Genomic DNA, 16,765 nt, shown 5'->3' with positions numbered 1-16,765 from the left:
GTTGGAGTATGAGTCTCTATTATAGGATTATTGTAGGGGATTGTAACCCAAGTTCCCACCCAAGTTCCCATAATGCACACTGCTAAAAAAAGAAAATAAAAAAAGAGGGGTCATTATCATGGTTGTTAAAATCGTGATTTTGACATGACACAGAAAATACAATACAAACTAGGATCATAAAATTATAAGAAATTTTAAAATACATTAACAAAAAATTCATTTTATGTTTGTAATTAACTTTTTGTTATACATAACAATTCAAAAAACTATAATACTAAAATGGAATCCTAAAATCATTAATTCAATTCAATTCAGTCTTATAATACTGAAATTGCATTTAATTCAGTCTAATTTAACAATTTTCAGTCCAATTTTCACCTCATTAATTCAATTCAATTCAGTCCTATAATACTGAAATGACATTCAATTCAGTCTAATTCAACAGTTTTCAGTCCAATTTTCACCCGATTAATTCAATTCAATTCAGTCCGATTAATTCAATTCAATTCAGTCCAATTAATTCAGTCAAGATATATACTGAAATGGCATTTAATTCAGTCCAATTCAACAATTTTCAATCCAATTTTCACCCAATCAATTCCATTCAATTCCATTCAACATTATAACTATACAAATTACAAGATTGGGCAAAATCAAAATTGTAATTAATAATTACAAGGTAACAGGGCAAAATCAGAATCTATTATAGGGAAATATACAATTATGATTTACAGGGCAAAATCAACTACTGTAGTGATGATAATGAAGGCAAAATCAACTTACGGTGAAGAGCCGTTGATGATGAAGGCTGAACGGCTGCTGTTATTGATGAAGAGGAAGTCATCGGCTGTTGATGATGGGAAAGAAAGGAGATCGTTGTTGGTGTGCCGCTGTTGATGAAGATTGAAGAGGAAGCCTGAAGCTATGAGCTGTTGAGGAAATCATCTTCGCTGTTGATGAAAAGGAAGTTGCGACCATGAGCATTGATGACTGGACTCTAGAGTGAAGACTGGAGTGAGGAAAGAGAAGGAGTGAAGACTGGACCCTGATCGTGACCACTTTTGTGGAGATCCTCGTCGTCACTTTTATGGTTGCCAGTACCTGGTTGGTTAATTAGAGAAGGGGATTAGGGATTTGTTCGGAGAAAAAGAAGGAGTGAAGACTGGATCGTGACCGCTTTTGTGGAGATTCTCGTCGCCACTTTTGTGGTTGCCGGTGCCCAGTTGGTTAATTAGAGAAGGGGATAGGGGGTTTGTTCGGTGAAAGAGAAGGAGTAAAGACTGAAGAGTGAAGACTGAAGGGTTTTAATATTAGGATTTTTTGTTGCTAAAAAATAATAAATAAATTTTATTTTAAAAATAATATATTAAGAATTAGCAACAAAATTTCCATTAACTTTATAGCAAAAACAAATTGTAACTGAAAAATCCGTTGTTGCAAAAAAAAGAGAAGAAGATTAGAACTATACTTTTGTGGAAAGAAAATGAAACATTATTGCGTGTTAATAATTAATTGGTGCATGGGTTACCAATCTCATGAGAGAAACCTAACTCATACTCAATAACCCTTTCTTCATTCTTCAAAAACTCTATCTGTCATTTTTTTTAATATTTTCTCCGGTGAATTCCCAAGTTGCCAACAACCCTGTGATCTTAAAAGATCAGATAGCATATCAACAAGTATATTGAAGGATTTCATTTTGCAAGGAACAGTACAACAAAGATAACAGGTATAATTAGAAATCTATTTTTTTTCTCTTGAAAATCAAGTCTTATTTGTATTATCAGTGATCTTACACATGAAAAAATTATTGAAATTTAGATTTTTTCCCCCTGTATTAAACTTATTTAAAATAAAATATGAGTTTTTCTTTATCTTTTGTTTGCGCATTTCAGCAATTATACATGTAAAGTGGCCTTTTACTTCCAAAAATATAGTTTATTGTAGTTTGGTTTATACAAATAAAATGTTAATATACTATTGTTATGGTTTTTTTTTTTTGTGTTTTCAAATCTGAATATTGTAGAGAAATACAAGCCTTGTGGTGTCAACATTTTGCATCTCTTGTTATGGTTCCATGTGTTTTGACTGTGTTAGTATTTTTCAAAACTCGAGCTTGTAATGGGCTCAGAAAAAATCCAGTAAAGATCTTGTTTTTTTTGTAATATATTTTTTTTTTAGTTAGAGATTTTCTTTATATATATATTTCAGTAGGTTACTAATTCATTTCAAAATTTACTATATAAATACTAGAAGAATATTTTATTTTTTTAATATGAGATTTGAAACCCTTCAGTATATATACTCTATATATATTCACAAAAGAAAAGTTATGTTTTTTCAATGTGGGATAAAAAATCTTTTTGGTTTAAATACTTCAACTTAAAAAAATAAGATAGTGTCTTTTCAATATAAGATAAAAAAAACTATTTAAAATAATCTTTTAAACTTCATTATTTATAACATGAATAGTTTATATCCACATAGATTGTTTCTTAATTTTTTCATATAAAATATTAAAAACTCAAATATATATTTTTTTAATTTTTTCAGGTCAACATGTATAACTTGAAACCCGGTTTCTTGACCGGTCAACCCTCGGGTCAGATTTTATAATTATAATTCTAGGATTAATTTAAAATGAGAAAGAAAAAAGGAGGAGAAGAAAAGACATAAGACATATATAATAAAGAAAGACTTAGTTCAAGTCAGATTATATTTTCTAGGTCCAGACTTGACCTCTAATTTGTATGTCATATATGTATTGATTGGATGGGCCAGCCAATTATTACGGTCATCCCCAGAAAATAGAGAGCATCCAAGAACTGAATTGAAAACCTACTGTCTGTTTCTTTCATTTTCTCAGCAGCTAAATAGCTCAGAGTAGAAACTCTTACTTTTATATATCGCCGATGCTAAATATATTGTCGTTAATGGTACTGATAATTGGACATAAACATACGATTTCTTCAAAAAACTACAAACAAAATTTGAACCTGAGAACTTTGGCTAAACGATTGTTCTTCTTATCTGAGGTTCGATCATGTCGAGTCTCACCACTGGTTTTTGTTAGATTAATATGTTAGTGTTTTTATTTGTAGAAAACAAATACACAAAACCTCCAATATACAAACAAATCCCTGAAATATCATTAAAATTTAAATGAATAAATAATTAGTTTAGTGTAATACTATTTCTCTATATATATATTTGTAGAACTTGAAATAACACTGAAATATGTTGAAAAGATTGTGGTAGAACTTGAAATAACTCATTTAAGGAGAACTTGAAAAAACTTGAAATATGTTATTAGATGGTGTATATATCTTTATCTTCAAATATAAATTAATAAGTTGTTGAATTGATAATAAATTAAATTATTTAATTTATTTAATTATAATAATAATTTATATTGGGACCAACATATTAAGAACCTAATAAGTCACACATATTAAGAACTATTAGTTACAAATTAAACTGGGATAATTTAACTAAGTATGACTTGATTAAAATATATTTTAGAAATTAAAAATTAAAATATAATTAATACATAGATTATATTTCTAGACCTAGAAAAATAAAATAAGAACTAGGTTGGGTTAATTTCTAAAATTATCTTGAATTAATATATGGATATTATTCAGGTGACAAATTGATATTTTGTCAATTTATATGATCTTTTAGATTTTTCTATAAATAGTAAATTATGCTTCATATTTTTAGTGGTTGTCTATTACACAGAAAAAATCAGGTGAATAAAAAGCTAACACTCTAGACATATAAATCTCTCTTTTTTAAATAGGGATTTAGAATATTTTTAACTGGTGGTTCGTGTGAATTACCATTGGTTACTGGATAATTAGACAACTTGTAGTTTGCGATAACTTAACCTTTAAAAATTATTCAAAGTCGAAGAAGATCAAATCTTTAAATAATAAATTTTTAAACAACTCTAGATTTGTCTAACAGAATTCTACATATTATTAAATAATTTTATTTTATTATTTTTACTGTATAATATTCAAAAACTCAACAAGATTTGTGGAGTAGCTAAGAAATGGCGAGCTATTTAGCTACACCAATGGTTGCTGTTTCTTTGTTGCAGCACCTACTGCACGCTGTGCCTGTGATAATTGTAGGACACCCTGGTCAGCTTGCCCTCTCTGTTGTTGCCATCGCCACCTCCATCACCGAAGTTATTTGAATCATGAAAACAATATTAGCCGACCGAAGTATCGAATACCCAACCAAATCATGCCGTTAAGGGGATCGAGAAAGAATGAGACTTGAATTTCCTATAGACATTCAAATTCTTACAGGACTCCATGAGAAAAAGATGTTCTCATCATTGAACTATACGACAGGAACACAAGTAGGGAAATATTAGGATTTCATGGCAGGAAAAGATCATGAGATTAAGGATCCATTCTCTCGCACAAGCTTAAGTTTTGTTGTAACTAAGCGAGCCAATGCTTGATGATTAAACACAGTACCATAGTCCTTACTGTTAATTCCCTTTCGTCATTGAAGACGTTGCTTAACCATCCATTCTGATGCAGAGTGAGAATAAGTGCAGCTCTTTGCAGATGTTCTTGAGTCCGTGCCTTGAATACACAGAGCTCTCTTACCGATAGTGGGATTTTCAGGCTTTATGTGCAAGATCTTTCTGTTGATTCCAAATTCTAGAACAATTCAATTATTCAACTCCATCTGTTTTTGGGCGTTGCATCTTTCCGAATAGATAAAGTTTATTTACAAGGGTTTATCCTTCACCGAACAAATATATTAACCAAATAAAACTTATATTAAACCCAGCCTGCACAAAGGCGCGGGCCTTATTACTAGTATAATAATAAAATATATACAATTCTCACCAATGATTAAGACACATAGCTGATTTATTTGTCAATTTTAACCAATGGTTTTTTGCCATGTAGTAGAAAATGAACATATTAAATGAGTCCCTCTAGTCACATATACAAATAAAAATAAATAAATTAAAACACCAATACCATGTTACAAGAAGAGAAAACAAGAGAAACTTTTAATGAAAAACTTTAAGTTATCTTTACTTAAACAAATTTAAATTATAAACTTTGATTTAAAATATATATTTAATATCTTATATATGATAAGATGTAAGAGTACAAAAAATAATTAATAAAACTATTTCTTAAATCAGATTAATTCACTTCAATGTCCTTTGAGTTTTTCAAAAGTTAATATAGAAGTTGAATTATGGATTATTTTAGCCTTTACTATTTTTCGATGCAATTTATAAATTGAATAAAATAGTATTTTTTTAAATAAAAAAATAACTAAGAATTTAATTTTGATACACATCAAGAAAATAATTATATTATGTTTTTTTTTAAATTGCATTACTTTTTTATTTCAATTTTAGGATAGGATTTTTGAAAAATTCAATTTGAATCAATAAAAAAACAACTTAAATAATGATACCAAATAAAAAAAAAGTTCACAAACACAAAATAGTATATACATCCCAATGTCAATTATAAATGAAATTTTCATGATTTTCACAAAATAAGTTAACAATCAAACAAAAAAAAATACAAAAAGGTGGATGCTAACAAACAAGTGTTTTAAACCATCTAATAAATAATTTAATAATAAAAGTTTGGGGTTAAGGGATTTACTCCTCTTGTGGTTTTAAGTTTAAACCTTATAGTTGTTAATATGATAGCCACTAGAGGCTTACATGGTCGTTAACTTTGAGGTTCGTCGGATTAGTCAAGGTACACACAAGCTGGTTCAAACACTCATATTAATTAAAAATAAATTTTATGTTATTATAAAATAAAATATTGAGTTACCTTCCACACTATTATCACAAATAACTATATAAATAACTCACTCCAAATTATAAAAGTAGTAGCAGAGTGATAGCAATTAATGCAAAATTATAAGAGATACATAAAGATTAAAAAATATATATAAATCCATTGATGTGATTTCTAATATATATTATATATTGATATCAAATATTTTTTAAAATATTATTTTAAAATATTTTTAAATAAAAATTACTATAAAAAACAACTATTATCCTCTTTTAAACACGAAACAAAAATCTAAAACAAGTAGTTTATTTATTTATTTACTTGTAACTTTCTGCCCTCCCTCTTGGCGTTAATTTCGTAACAAGAAAACCGAACTTTATTACTTCCAGTCTTTCTAAAGCAAGTCGTTCTGTTCATACACAACAGAAAAAACTCGATCTTTACCAAACCGAAGCTTCGTTCTTGTTTAACGAAATGGCCATGACAGTTGAAGGTACGGCCTAACAAATTTTTTGCTGCTTCGATCTCTTTAATCACCCTATTATTTGTTACTGCTTCGAATGCTAAATCAATTTTACTGTTGTTTTCACCGTACCTTTAAAATTAAACTTTTCTTGAAAGAAATTGCATGTCGAATTATCAATTTTGTTTTTTTAGTTTGGTTTGGTTTCTAAGTTTTGGACTCGATAAGTGTGGAATTTGAGGGTTTTTTTAGAAAAAGATTTTGTGGGGTTATTTCAAAATTTGATCTTTAATGATGGATTGATTAATTGATCGAGCCCATTACATAAAAGTGCTTAGATTGATATGTTGCGATAATTTTAACAATTTGCAGCATGATTAATGTTTATAGGGCAACAGTTAGTGTTGTTAGCTGTGCAGTCTAGGCTATTTTGCGGATTTGGAGATTAACTTTCTAATAAGGTTTAGTGTTTGTTCATAAATCGCAGTTTTGCTACATGTTTTAATGGGTGGAATTTTGTTTATCAGCTGTTGTTAGATCATTTTAAAATAATTTTGGGAGCTCACTATTTTATTTTATTTCCTTTTTTTCTGGTTTCGTGCGTTGCTGATTTGGGTTCAATGGAATGGTTCCTGTTGTCTGCAGTGTAAGTTTCGAAGTTCATTCTGTAATCTTAGCTTGTCTTGGGTACATGATGAGACTGCTTATAATTTGATTTTGTTGAATTTCAGGCTTGCTGGTCTTGCTTTTATGTTTTCGGCTAGCATTCTGCTACAGATATTGGTATGCATCCAGTAACACTGGTTGTGTTGTGGCACTTTTCTCTAACTGCTGTCTATACGTATTTTATTTCATGAATTATATATATCTAGCATGCAATGTGATTTATAAATGCTTTCTGCTGGTTTTTTCATTTCTTATTCTCAATACTTATAATAGAAGAGATATTTAGGTGCATAAACTAATCTTTTGCTATTTCTACTCCTTGTGCCTCCTTTTGGCTCTTTTTTTTTTATGGCCAATTTTTTTTTAGGATAATAAGACAAGGAAGAGATCACATACTTGTCTGCACAATGTAGTCATTATCTTTAATGAGTTAGAACATCCTAGGCTATGTTTTTTTCTGTGCAGAATAGAGATATTAAATCCTATTTTAGATTAATCTGAATATAGGATGATGATTGATTCTATTCTGACATTTAGAATGACTAGAAATCAATAGATGAAACAAGGCAACTATCACCCGTTTTCTTAGTCAATTCAATATAGGATGATGATTGATTCTATTCTGACATTCAGAATGACTAGAAATCAATTGATGAAACAAGGCAACTATCACCTGTTTTCTTAGTCAATTTCCAACCTTAACCATATAGAGTTTACATGTTAACCACGTTAAGAGAATAGAGAATCCAAGATTTGCCTGCCTTGTTTAGCTGTGACTGCATAGATCTCATGACAATCACAGCTCTATTACCAGTTGAGGAGAAATTGAAGTTTCTTATTGAAAAGCCACAGTAGGGGCCAACAAAACTGTATCTAATTATCAAGTCTCTAGCAAATATGAAAAGAGGACTGGACAGAGGATTGTTATATTTTGGTATGGAATTGTGAGTGATCAAGAAGAAGTTGACTATTATGAAGCTATTATAAATCAAGCCGGGATTGTTCACGAAGTAATATTGGGCAAGGTGGCTTTTGGAGTATGTGGAAATGTCAAACTTTTCAATAAGAAAATGAAATTTCTTATTGGAAAGCCACTGTAGGGGCCAGCAAAACTTATCTAATAATCAAATCTCTAGAAAACATGAAAAGAGGACTGGACAGAGGATTGCTGTATTTTGATGTGGAATTCTGAGTGATCAAGAAGAAGTTAACTATTATGAAGCTATTAAGAAGCAAGCCAGGATTGTTCACAAAGTCATATTGGGCAAGGAGGCATTTGGAGTATGTGGAAATGTCTAACTTTTTAAGGTGGAGAAAATTGTCATTTCGACATTAGGCAAAATATTATCTCAGTTTTACCTTTGTGAACAAGCTGAGTTTCACACCTGTTATTGGCTTATGTAGCTTGTATAATCTTAGGTGCTTTGATACAATTTAAGTAGAAGAGCAACATAGTGGAGCTTGGTCTAATATTTGCCTAGCCTGTTTGAGAGTGTGGTTGCGGTTGCTTTTCAAAGTACTTTTCACTCATAAATGTATCAAAATAACATTTTTTTTATTTTTTAAAAATTATTTTTGATATCACTACATCAAAATGATCTAAAAACACCAAAAAAATATTAATTTGAAGTAAAGAAAAAAAATAGAAATAAATACAATTTTTTTCAAAAACGCTTTTGAAACGCAAAAACCAATGGTGATTTGGATTTGAGACATAAAAATGAATTGTCAGATATCATTGTATTCTCTAATAAGGCTCATAATTCAGGTCTTTTTGTTTTTAGAATATCTAAAGAAAAGTGTGATCCTCGCTATGTAATTCTCATCAGATTAAACTCTCCAAACTGACCTTTGAAACTAGAATAAAGGCTGTATTTTTGGAGAAAACTTTTTACTTTAATTTTAGGGCTGTGGAGGGAGAGCTGTCACATCTCTATGTTTGTTTAGATTGATGGATTATAAGATGGAACTTATGCTTTGGCATAGTGAATGATGTTTTGGAGATATTCTTTCAGTTAGAGGTTTTTTAGAATTACTTTCTTGAACATTAGGTTCATGATTTTGTATATGGGTTGCACCCTCATGGTGCTCCTCACTGAAATTTTTGTGTATTAAGGAGAATTAAGGTATCATGCAAACCTTAAATGAAATGTTTTTTTTTTTTTAAAAAAAAAAGAAAGAGCACAGTTTGATTTCTTAATATCCTATAGAGAATATGATTTTAGATAGGGCAGAATGGACAGAGAAGACTTGTGTAGTTGTCCTTAACCGATTTTTTGATATGGCAATTACAACAGAACTTCTTTGTTATAAAACTCCCTATCAGGGAACTGTTTCATGGTGTCTCGTTGTATCAGATGGCATCTTGTGGTGACTTTTGGCATTCCATTAACAATAATGCTGTGGTAATGAGCACCAGGCTGGAGATGGAATGCCAAATGGAAGCCTGAAAACTCTTTCTGTAAAATGGATCACATGTATTATGCTTTTCTATTTATTGATTTTTTTGTCAATTTTTTTGGGATGGCAGGCTTGTGCAATATACAATAATTGGTGGCCCATGCTATCAGGTTTGTTATATCTGACCTGTAAAGTAAATCAATGATGCATTGAGAAGTTGATAATGTACTTTACTGTTCCTGCAGCTCTCATGTATGTGCTGGTGCCTATGCCTTGCTTATTCTTTGGGGGTGGATCCACTCAGTTTCTGACCAGCAGGGATGGTGGGGGGTGAGTACTAAACAAAACCCTGTATAACATTCTTTAGTTACTTATTTTAGAACTCCTAATATTGCTGGTTGGTGTTCATATCTTTTATGTGGTTTCTTTCTTTCTTTCTTTCTTTCTTTTAGGCCTCATGAAATATTTGTTTTGCAAATGTTCCCATTATAATCAGGACCAAATTATTGATGAGTATATTTCATGCATCATGATAACATTCATTGCATGTGGTTGGTTAACAATTCTGGTCAAAAAACTTATTGACTTCCACCCCCGCAAGTCGCTTTTACAGGAATTTGGTAGAAGTTTAGGAGGAATCTTGCTTTGAAGGAAGACAAAGAAGAGAGAAAAGAGGGATGCCCCTTTTTACAATTGATCATCTTTCTTACCTACCAAAGAAATCAAACTTTTTTATTTGATAGATCAAACACTTTCATGACTTGCTGGCACTTCTATCATTTGCATATATCTAGCTTTGCATGCAATGCATGGTCACTCCATTAAATATTCTAGAATGTCTTGGTTAGCTAGTCACATCAACATTTTTCCTTGCTCTTGTTATGGCTCCACCTCTCACAGCATTGTGTTCATTTGCTGTAAAATCTCGTGTTGCAGTTGGATAGATGCTGCTAAATTCCTGACGGGGGCGTCAGCTGTTGGGAGTATAGCCATTCCCATTATCCTTAGGCACGCTCATATGATTGAAACCGGGGCTATGTGGATTGAGTTCACATCATTTGTCATATTTGTCTGCACTGTCATGTGTTTTCACCGTGCTAGCCTAGAAGACGAGTGGTGATTGATGCCACACTTGCTAATGCTCTTGTTCGGTGGACAAGTTGCCATATGATCCATATGCATATGCATATGCATGGGAAAAGAAACATATAATTTCCCATTTGTAAATCCTTTTGTATTTATATCTTCCAAATTATATTATGAGTTATCCGTGTTTGGTTGACTTACTTTGTATCTCCACGTTAGGTTCTGTTTTAAACGGGATATGCTCTTATCGTTCTTATTTCTGAATTCAGTTCCAGTATTTTTATGTCCCCAAACAACTGTAGCACAACAGAAAGACCGTCCAAAAACCCAAATTCTAGAACTATAGAATAAGTGCTGCCTGCTCTTTTTTTTCACCCTTAGAGGCTATGTTTCTAGGGTTGCTAAGTATATTAAGTTTCTGTTTGTTTTTGTATTTTAAAATTGTTTTTTTAAAAAATTAAGAATATTTATTTTAAATTAATATTTTTTTTGATGTTTTTAGATAATTTGATGTACTAATATTAAAAAATAAAAGAATTATTTTAATATATTTTTAAATAAAAAATATTTTAAAAAATAATCTCAACACGCCGATAAAGCATGTTCTCCTGTTGGAATTCGTAACACTGTTTACTCATTCTATTCGCCACACCTTCTATTATAGCAAGCGGTCGTTCTTCAATAAAAATTCATGATAAATCTCCCATGTGTTACCTTTGGAAAACCAAGCCAAACATGTAGTCTTTTCTTTTTAGTCTCTTCAGCACGGAAATGGCGGCTCTTGATTGAAAACTGCAGCCCTCTCTCCTTCACTGTGACCTTGCGACAGCTTAGACTTTTTATTTTTTTTTTTTAATTATTACTTCCTAGACTTTCTTTTACCAGTTCAATGATGAATTTAGCTCTTTTTGCTGCGAACACTGTCATCAGAAATGTGATGGTGTCTTTTGAACTATGTAGCTAAAATGAGTTTTTGTCTCCCTTTTATTTAGAGATGATTTTTAGTTAATTTTCTGTCATGGACGGAGGGGACAATTATATAATCAAATTATTATTTTTTTCATAAATATCCCTTTAAATATTTTAAATTTTCAATCTTTATTATTATATTCATATCTAATCCATCGTTTTAAATTAACTTAAATTTCACCATTACATATGAAAACTATAAAATATATAAAAAAATGTGTTAGATTTTAACCAAAACTAATGAAGAGGTGAGGACTGAATGATAGTAAAAGAAGAAGTGCATTTCTGATATTGTCTTGTGATTTCAATCATGTTAGATTTTAACCAACACGTCTCATATGATTGATTTAATTATTTATTTTACTATTAAATAGATTTGGAGAAATGATTTAATGATCGAGTAAATCGTGATTTAATTATTTTATTTTCTTAGCAATGAATTATGTTTTTTTTTTACGGTTACAAATTCTTTTTTTACATGATTTTGATGAATGGAGAAATTATGATTTTAAGTTAGATAAAAAAAATAATCAATGTTCATTGTAAACAGAAGTAAAAATATCCTTCTAGACTAAATCAGAACCCATCCCCCGTTCTATCCCATCCTCTCTATAAAGCAAGACTAAGTAAAAAAGGCACTTGATACCGTGGCCCAGAGGAAAAGGTATCTAGGTTTAATTTTGTTTTTTTTTTGTGTCTGTTATCTTCATGAAATTTTATCTGTTTATTAGACTTGTAAGATAATTAGTGAATTTAAAAATTAATCATGATACGTGTAAGTTAGCCTGGACACCCCGGATTATAAAAAAAAACTAAATAGAAAGATCTAATTATATTCTCCAAGGTTGAAAAAAAATTGTCAATGAGAGCCATGACTAATTAAAACGGAGATTAAGATAAAGTTGATTGGATGAGTGGAAAACTGGGTTCTCGTTTGATTAGAAAAACATAGATTTCAATTTTATTGGTCGGTGGATTAAGTGTTTGGTCATTAAACGACAAAGATGACTTAGCGACTTCTAAGGCAAATTTTCCACACAAATCTAAAGTTCCAGTTTCTCCCTTCCGATATACGACAAAAAAAGAAAAAAAAAAAAGAAATGAAGATAGAATGTTTACACCAAAGTATTATCCTCATCATTTGTTAAAAAAGAAGAAGAATATGCAAATAATCCAAAATAAAATGATAAATTGATCATACACATGAGGGCTTATTTGAAAGTATAGTTTTGGTTGTTTTTTAAAGTGTTTTTCATACCGAAATATATCAAATAATATTTTTTTTATTTTTTAAAAATTATTTTTAAAATTAGTTCATTAAAACGATACAAAATATATAAAAAAAATTTCTAATAAAAAAAATTAATTTTTTTAAAAATAGAGGTACAAGAACATTACGTTCTTTACTCTCACTTGAATGGAGGGACACCGTCATATTTACATCACATATGGCGGCGAATTAGTTTACGGTGTCTGCTCTCTTTCCTTTCAACGTCTGCTATTTCATGGGAATGCTTTGAAGAGGAAAGCTCAAATCATATATCAAAAAACTTCTGACGAAGTGCGTTATGTTGGAGTGCCACTGATCATTAATTCATTTGCAAGCTTGCCAAGATGAAAAATTCTTATTAAAATCCCTTGATTTGTTTTTTTAGTAATTTCTCGTAGCACTGCATGTAAGCACTGAGCAGTAATTTACTTTGTGAAGATATCTAAAAAATTCTAAATAATTTAGAAATAAGGTTTATATATTAGATAATCAGTGATCTCCTTATTTGTTATAATTTTATCCATTTTTTCTAGTTAAGATGACCGGTATCTTGTACTTAGTGTCTGGTGAGCCAATCTAGCTAGCTAGTTGCTGATACTTGCAAAAGATTTATCTTTGGTAAATTTTGAAACTCTCATATATCTAAGTAAGTATTTTTTTATAGAGAGAATATAATGGTATTTTAGAGAAAAATACTCTAAAAATATATATACAGTAGAGAATGGAACTTGTAAACCTGTAGCTTTAAAGAATTCATGGGATATATATATATATATATATATATATATATATATATATATATATATATATAAAATTAAAACCCGTGAATCTTATTTTTTTATGGAGAAAAACTTGCTGATAAGTCATTTACCTCGATATTATTTAATGATAGATAAATATACTTTATATATATTACTAAGATATAAATATCTCTTATACTAATTTTAATGAGATAAAAACATTGTAGGTGATTAAAAGATTTTTTTAATCTCCTTAGAGCTATAAGGAAAAATATGATCTAAAATATATAGGTCAGCTCAGACATTTTTTAGTCTTGGAGAATTTTTTAGTCTCAGTTTTTTAAAATTGAGTTTATAATTAACTTATTTAATAACGAGCATTCATGGACATAAAAACTTACACTGTATGTCGTAACGAATTAATCATTCTGGAGTGAAATAGCTAAATCCTCGTTACACATACTAAACAAAGCTGTTTATACATCCACGCATACAGAGAGAGCACTATAAACAATACTATGATTTGAAAGAAAAATACAACGATAAGAACACTTCCCCAGTTCTGAAGTTGTTCCATGAGCGTGTGTGTGTGGAAATGTAATTGATATTATAGATAATAATTACATATGAAAATGAAACGTGAAGTTGTTTTTGATGTCCATATACGTACAAGACTACTTCCTTTTCTTTAGCTATGCGGATTGGACTTTTTCAATATTGTCCCTGTCACTGTAGCACCATTCTAATTGCTCCCAGTCCCAAATAGGTTGATTATCAGTATCGATGCTTGCCAGGTAACTACTTTCTCCAGTTTGGAAGGTCTGGCCATGGTCTCCTAAGGATAAAATATCATGCGAGCATGGTACTGTCTCCGCCGTTGAAGGGTTTTGATGAGGTGATGATGTGACCTCGGTGCCGGGGGTTGCTTGAGCTCTCATCTCAGTACCCATCTCCACTCCTGATGGCCGTCTATCAAATGCTCGCACGAATTTGGACTTCTTGTAAACCCGACACAAACTGAATTCTTGCCTTAGCTGCAAAATATATTCAAGACATTAGATAAATTAAGAAGGAAGAATTTTATGGTAATAAAAACACGATCTTAATATATGCAGTGTTCCTGGTGAGAAAGGGGACATAAATTTATGGCAGATCATAGCACACAACATTACAAACTATACTAGGTTTGCCCCTCAAAATTTTATTTTAATTTTTTTAACTATTCCGTGCCCATAAAGATAAGTTAATAATAGAGGTTAACATGATTATATTCTTTTAGATGAAGTTTATCGATGACGAACCGATAACCGGCCGGTGAGGATTCAGTATTAGTTTTATATATATGACACTAACCCCCCCTTAACATATTGAAAAGACCTAAATTGATCGTAATATACAGTATGTAGTATATAGTTTGCACCCTTGGATGTCCACCATTTGAATACGATGCTTCTGCTTCTTCTTCCATAGCCTTAAATTCGTTCATTTTCCACTCGGTTTTTCGTCCTCTTGGAGCCCTTCCCTCGTAGAACACCATGGTTCTTTTCTCGCCAATGCTACGATTACTATTGGAAGAGTAAACAGGAGAAGGAGAGCCAGTAGCTTTCCAATATCCACTACTTGTGAGTCGCTTCGGCCTCCCTCCACGGGCTTCGCTTTCTTGCCTTCGAATGAAGAAAAACCATTCTTCAGGATCTCCATGGCACAAATCTCCTGAAAATTCTGAATAATCAAAGTAATTGAATGAGAAAGAGAAACATATATATATATCCTTCATCAATCACAACTATTCTATCAAATTAACGACGTGGGAATTAAACATAAAGAGAAAGATAGAAATGGATGAGGAAAGATGAAAAATACTAATAATGTGAGTAAAAAAGGGCCATTAAATAATTAATTCGACGAAGAGAAGAATTTTACGCGGAAGCTCCCATGGATTGAACCCGTATATATCAAGAACCGGTATAAGGCGGTCCATAACCCGTAGGAGGTCCTCTCTCCTTGCTTCAAGCTTGTTATGCAGATAAAATGAGACCAGTTCTTCTTCTGTTGGGTAAAATCGAAACCCTGGTGGAATCATATCCGTCTCAGTACTCTCTCTCTCTCTCTCTCTCTCTCTCTCTCTCTCTCTCAGTTGGGCCGGAATCACCAAAAATTAACCTTTCTTACTCCATATATAATGAGAATTAAAGACGACGGAGAGAAACTGCGAGAGAGATTAAAGGCCTCAAGGGGTAAATGCACACGGGGTTGCTTGGAATCTTCCACGTAATTGTGTTCCATGGAACTTTCCTTCCCTGTTGCCCCCCGGACCCATGTTTTTTTCAAGAGATTCATGGGAAATGGACCTAATATGTTTGAGAAATTGTTAGGTATAAAAATAAAACCCCTTTGTGTAACAGGAGAAATTATTATGTTGTTCTGACAAGAACATAAAAATAAAACCCATTTTGTAACAGCAATTCATGAATCTCCTTTTCAAATTAATAATTATTTGGATAAATAAAAAAACAATGAATTTTACCCGGATAAAACCCATTTTGTAAAGTTGAGAGTGACTTAACTCTTTCATAAGAAAATTCAAATTTATATAACATATTTAATACACGTGCATAGCCTCTCAAATTTTCAACCATCTATAAATATAAAAATAAATATTAAATTGAATACATAAATTCAAGAGAATGTTTTCGGATTTGAATTTTATATTAGATTTATCACTGTAATAGTATTTAATTCTTATCTTGAGATAAAATAAATAAAATCAGTGAGGATATGTCCCCAAATACTTCACGTTTTGAAAACACATGAATTCACTTTAAAATTTCATATTTTTATCTCGGTTTTTTTAATCAAACATGCTTTTATTTTTATTTCTTGTTCTCATAAGTTATATTCTCATACTTTATTTTTTTTAATACACAAACTAAATTAAGTATTGGAGAATCTCTCGTTTCATGAGACACTTAATTTTCAAGAATGATAAAGCTAATAACCAAGCTCAAACATCAAGTCCACAATTAAGCTCGCATATTTTAATTTTACCCTTCTAGGTTTGAAAAGAGCACCCGATCCAAATAACTTGTTTTTAAAACATCCACAGATCTAAGTTTCAACTACTATTATAATAACAATTTATATTATTTACAAATCAATCTATAGCAACACGTGGGCCATGGGTTTGGCTGGGGTATCTAAGCCAAATAACTTGGGTCTAAAACATTTACAAATCTGAATTCTGTCATTATAATAACAATTTATATTATTTAGTTTTCTTTTTAAATGAGATCAAGCGATACTACAGATGATGATTATTTTTATTTATCGTTATTCGTGGTATGAATGACTCAGGAAAATGACCCCT

General features: G+C 30.9%; 2 protein-coding genes across 3 annotated transcripts; one reads left to right on the top strand and one right to left on the bottom strand.

Annotated features, from left to right (window-relative positions):
• Window positions 1–6,139: 6,139 nt before the first annotated feature.
• On the top strand, window positions 6,140–10,683 carry LOC133688321 (vacuolar protein sorting-associated protein 55 homolog). Of its 2 annotated transcripts, none has more exons than XM_062107758.1 (5): window positions 6,140–6,297; window positions 6,999–7,050; window positions 9,464–9,503; window positions 9,579–9,663; window positions 10,270–10,683. In XM_062107758.1, the coding sequence occupies exons 2-5, from the start codon at window positions 7,018–7,020 to the stop codon at window positions 10,451–10,453; spliced, it is 342 nt and encodes a 113-aa protein (XP_061963742.1). In that variant the 5' UTR covers window positions 6,140–6,297; window positions 6,999–7,017; the 3' UTR covers window positions 10,454–10,683. The 2 variants fall into 2 exon arrangements, with proteins under 2 accessions (XP_061963742.1, XP_061963741.1); XM_062107757.1 differs by lacking the exon at window positions 6,140–6,297 and adding an exon at window positions 6,338–6,913.
• A 3,124-nt stretch (window positions 10,684–13,807) lies between these two features.
• Window positions 13,808–15,557, bottom strand: LOC133689278 (NAC domain-containing protein 90-like). Its single transcript, XM_062109085.1, has 3 exons — window positions 15,322–15,557; window positions 14,819–15,120; window positions 13,808–14,432 (listed from the first exon to the last, which is right to left on the bottom strand). Exons 1-3 carry the CDS (start codon window positions 15,479–15,481, stop codon window positions 14,091–14,093), a joined length of 804 nt encoding a protein of 267 aa, XP_061965069.1. The 5' UTR covers window positions 15,482–15,557; the 3' UTR covers window positions 13,808–14,090.
• Window positions 15,558–16,765: the final 1,208 nt, after the last annotated feature.

Source organism: Populus nigra, chromosome 3 (assembly GCF_951802175.1).
Source record: "Populus nigra chromosome 3, ddPopNigr1.1, whole genome shotgun sequence".
Lineage (NCBI taxonomy): Eukaryota > Viridiplantae > Streptophyta > Magnoliopsida > Malpighiales > Salicaceae > Populus > Populus nigra.
Note: the sequence above shows the minus strand (reverse complement) of the source record. Positions and strands in the feature narration are given on the sequence as shown.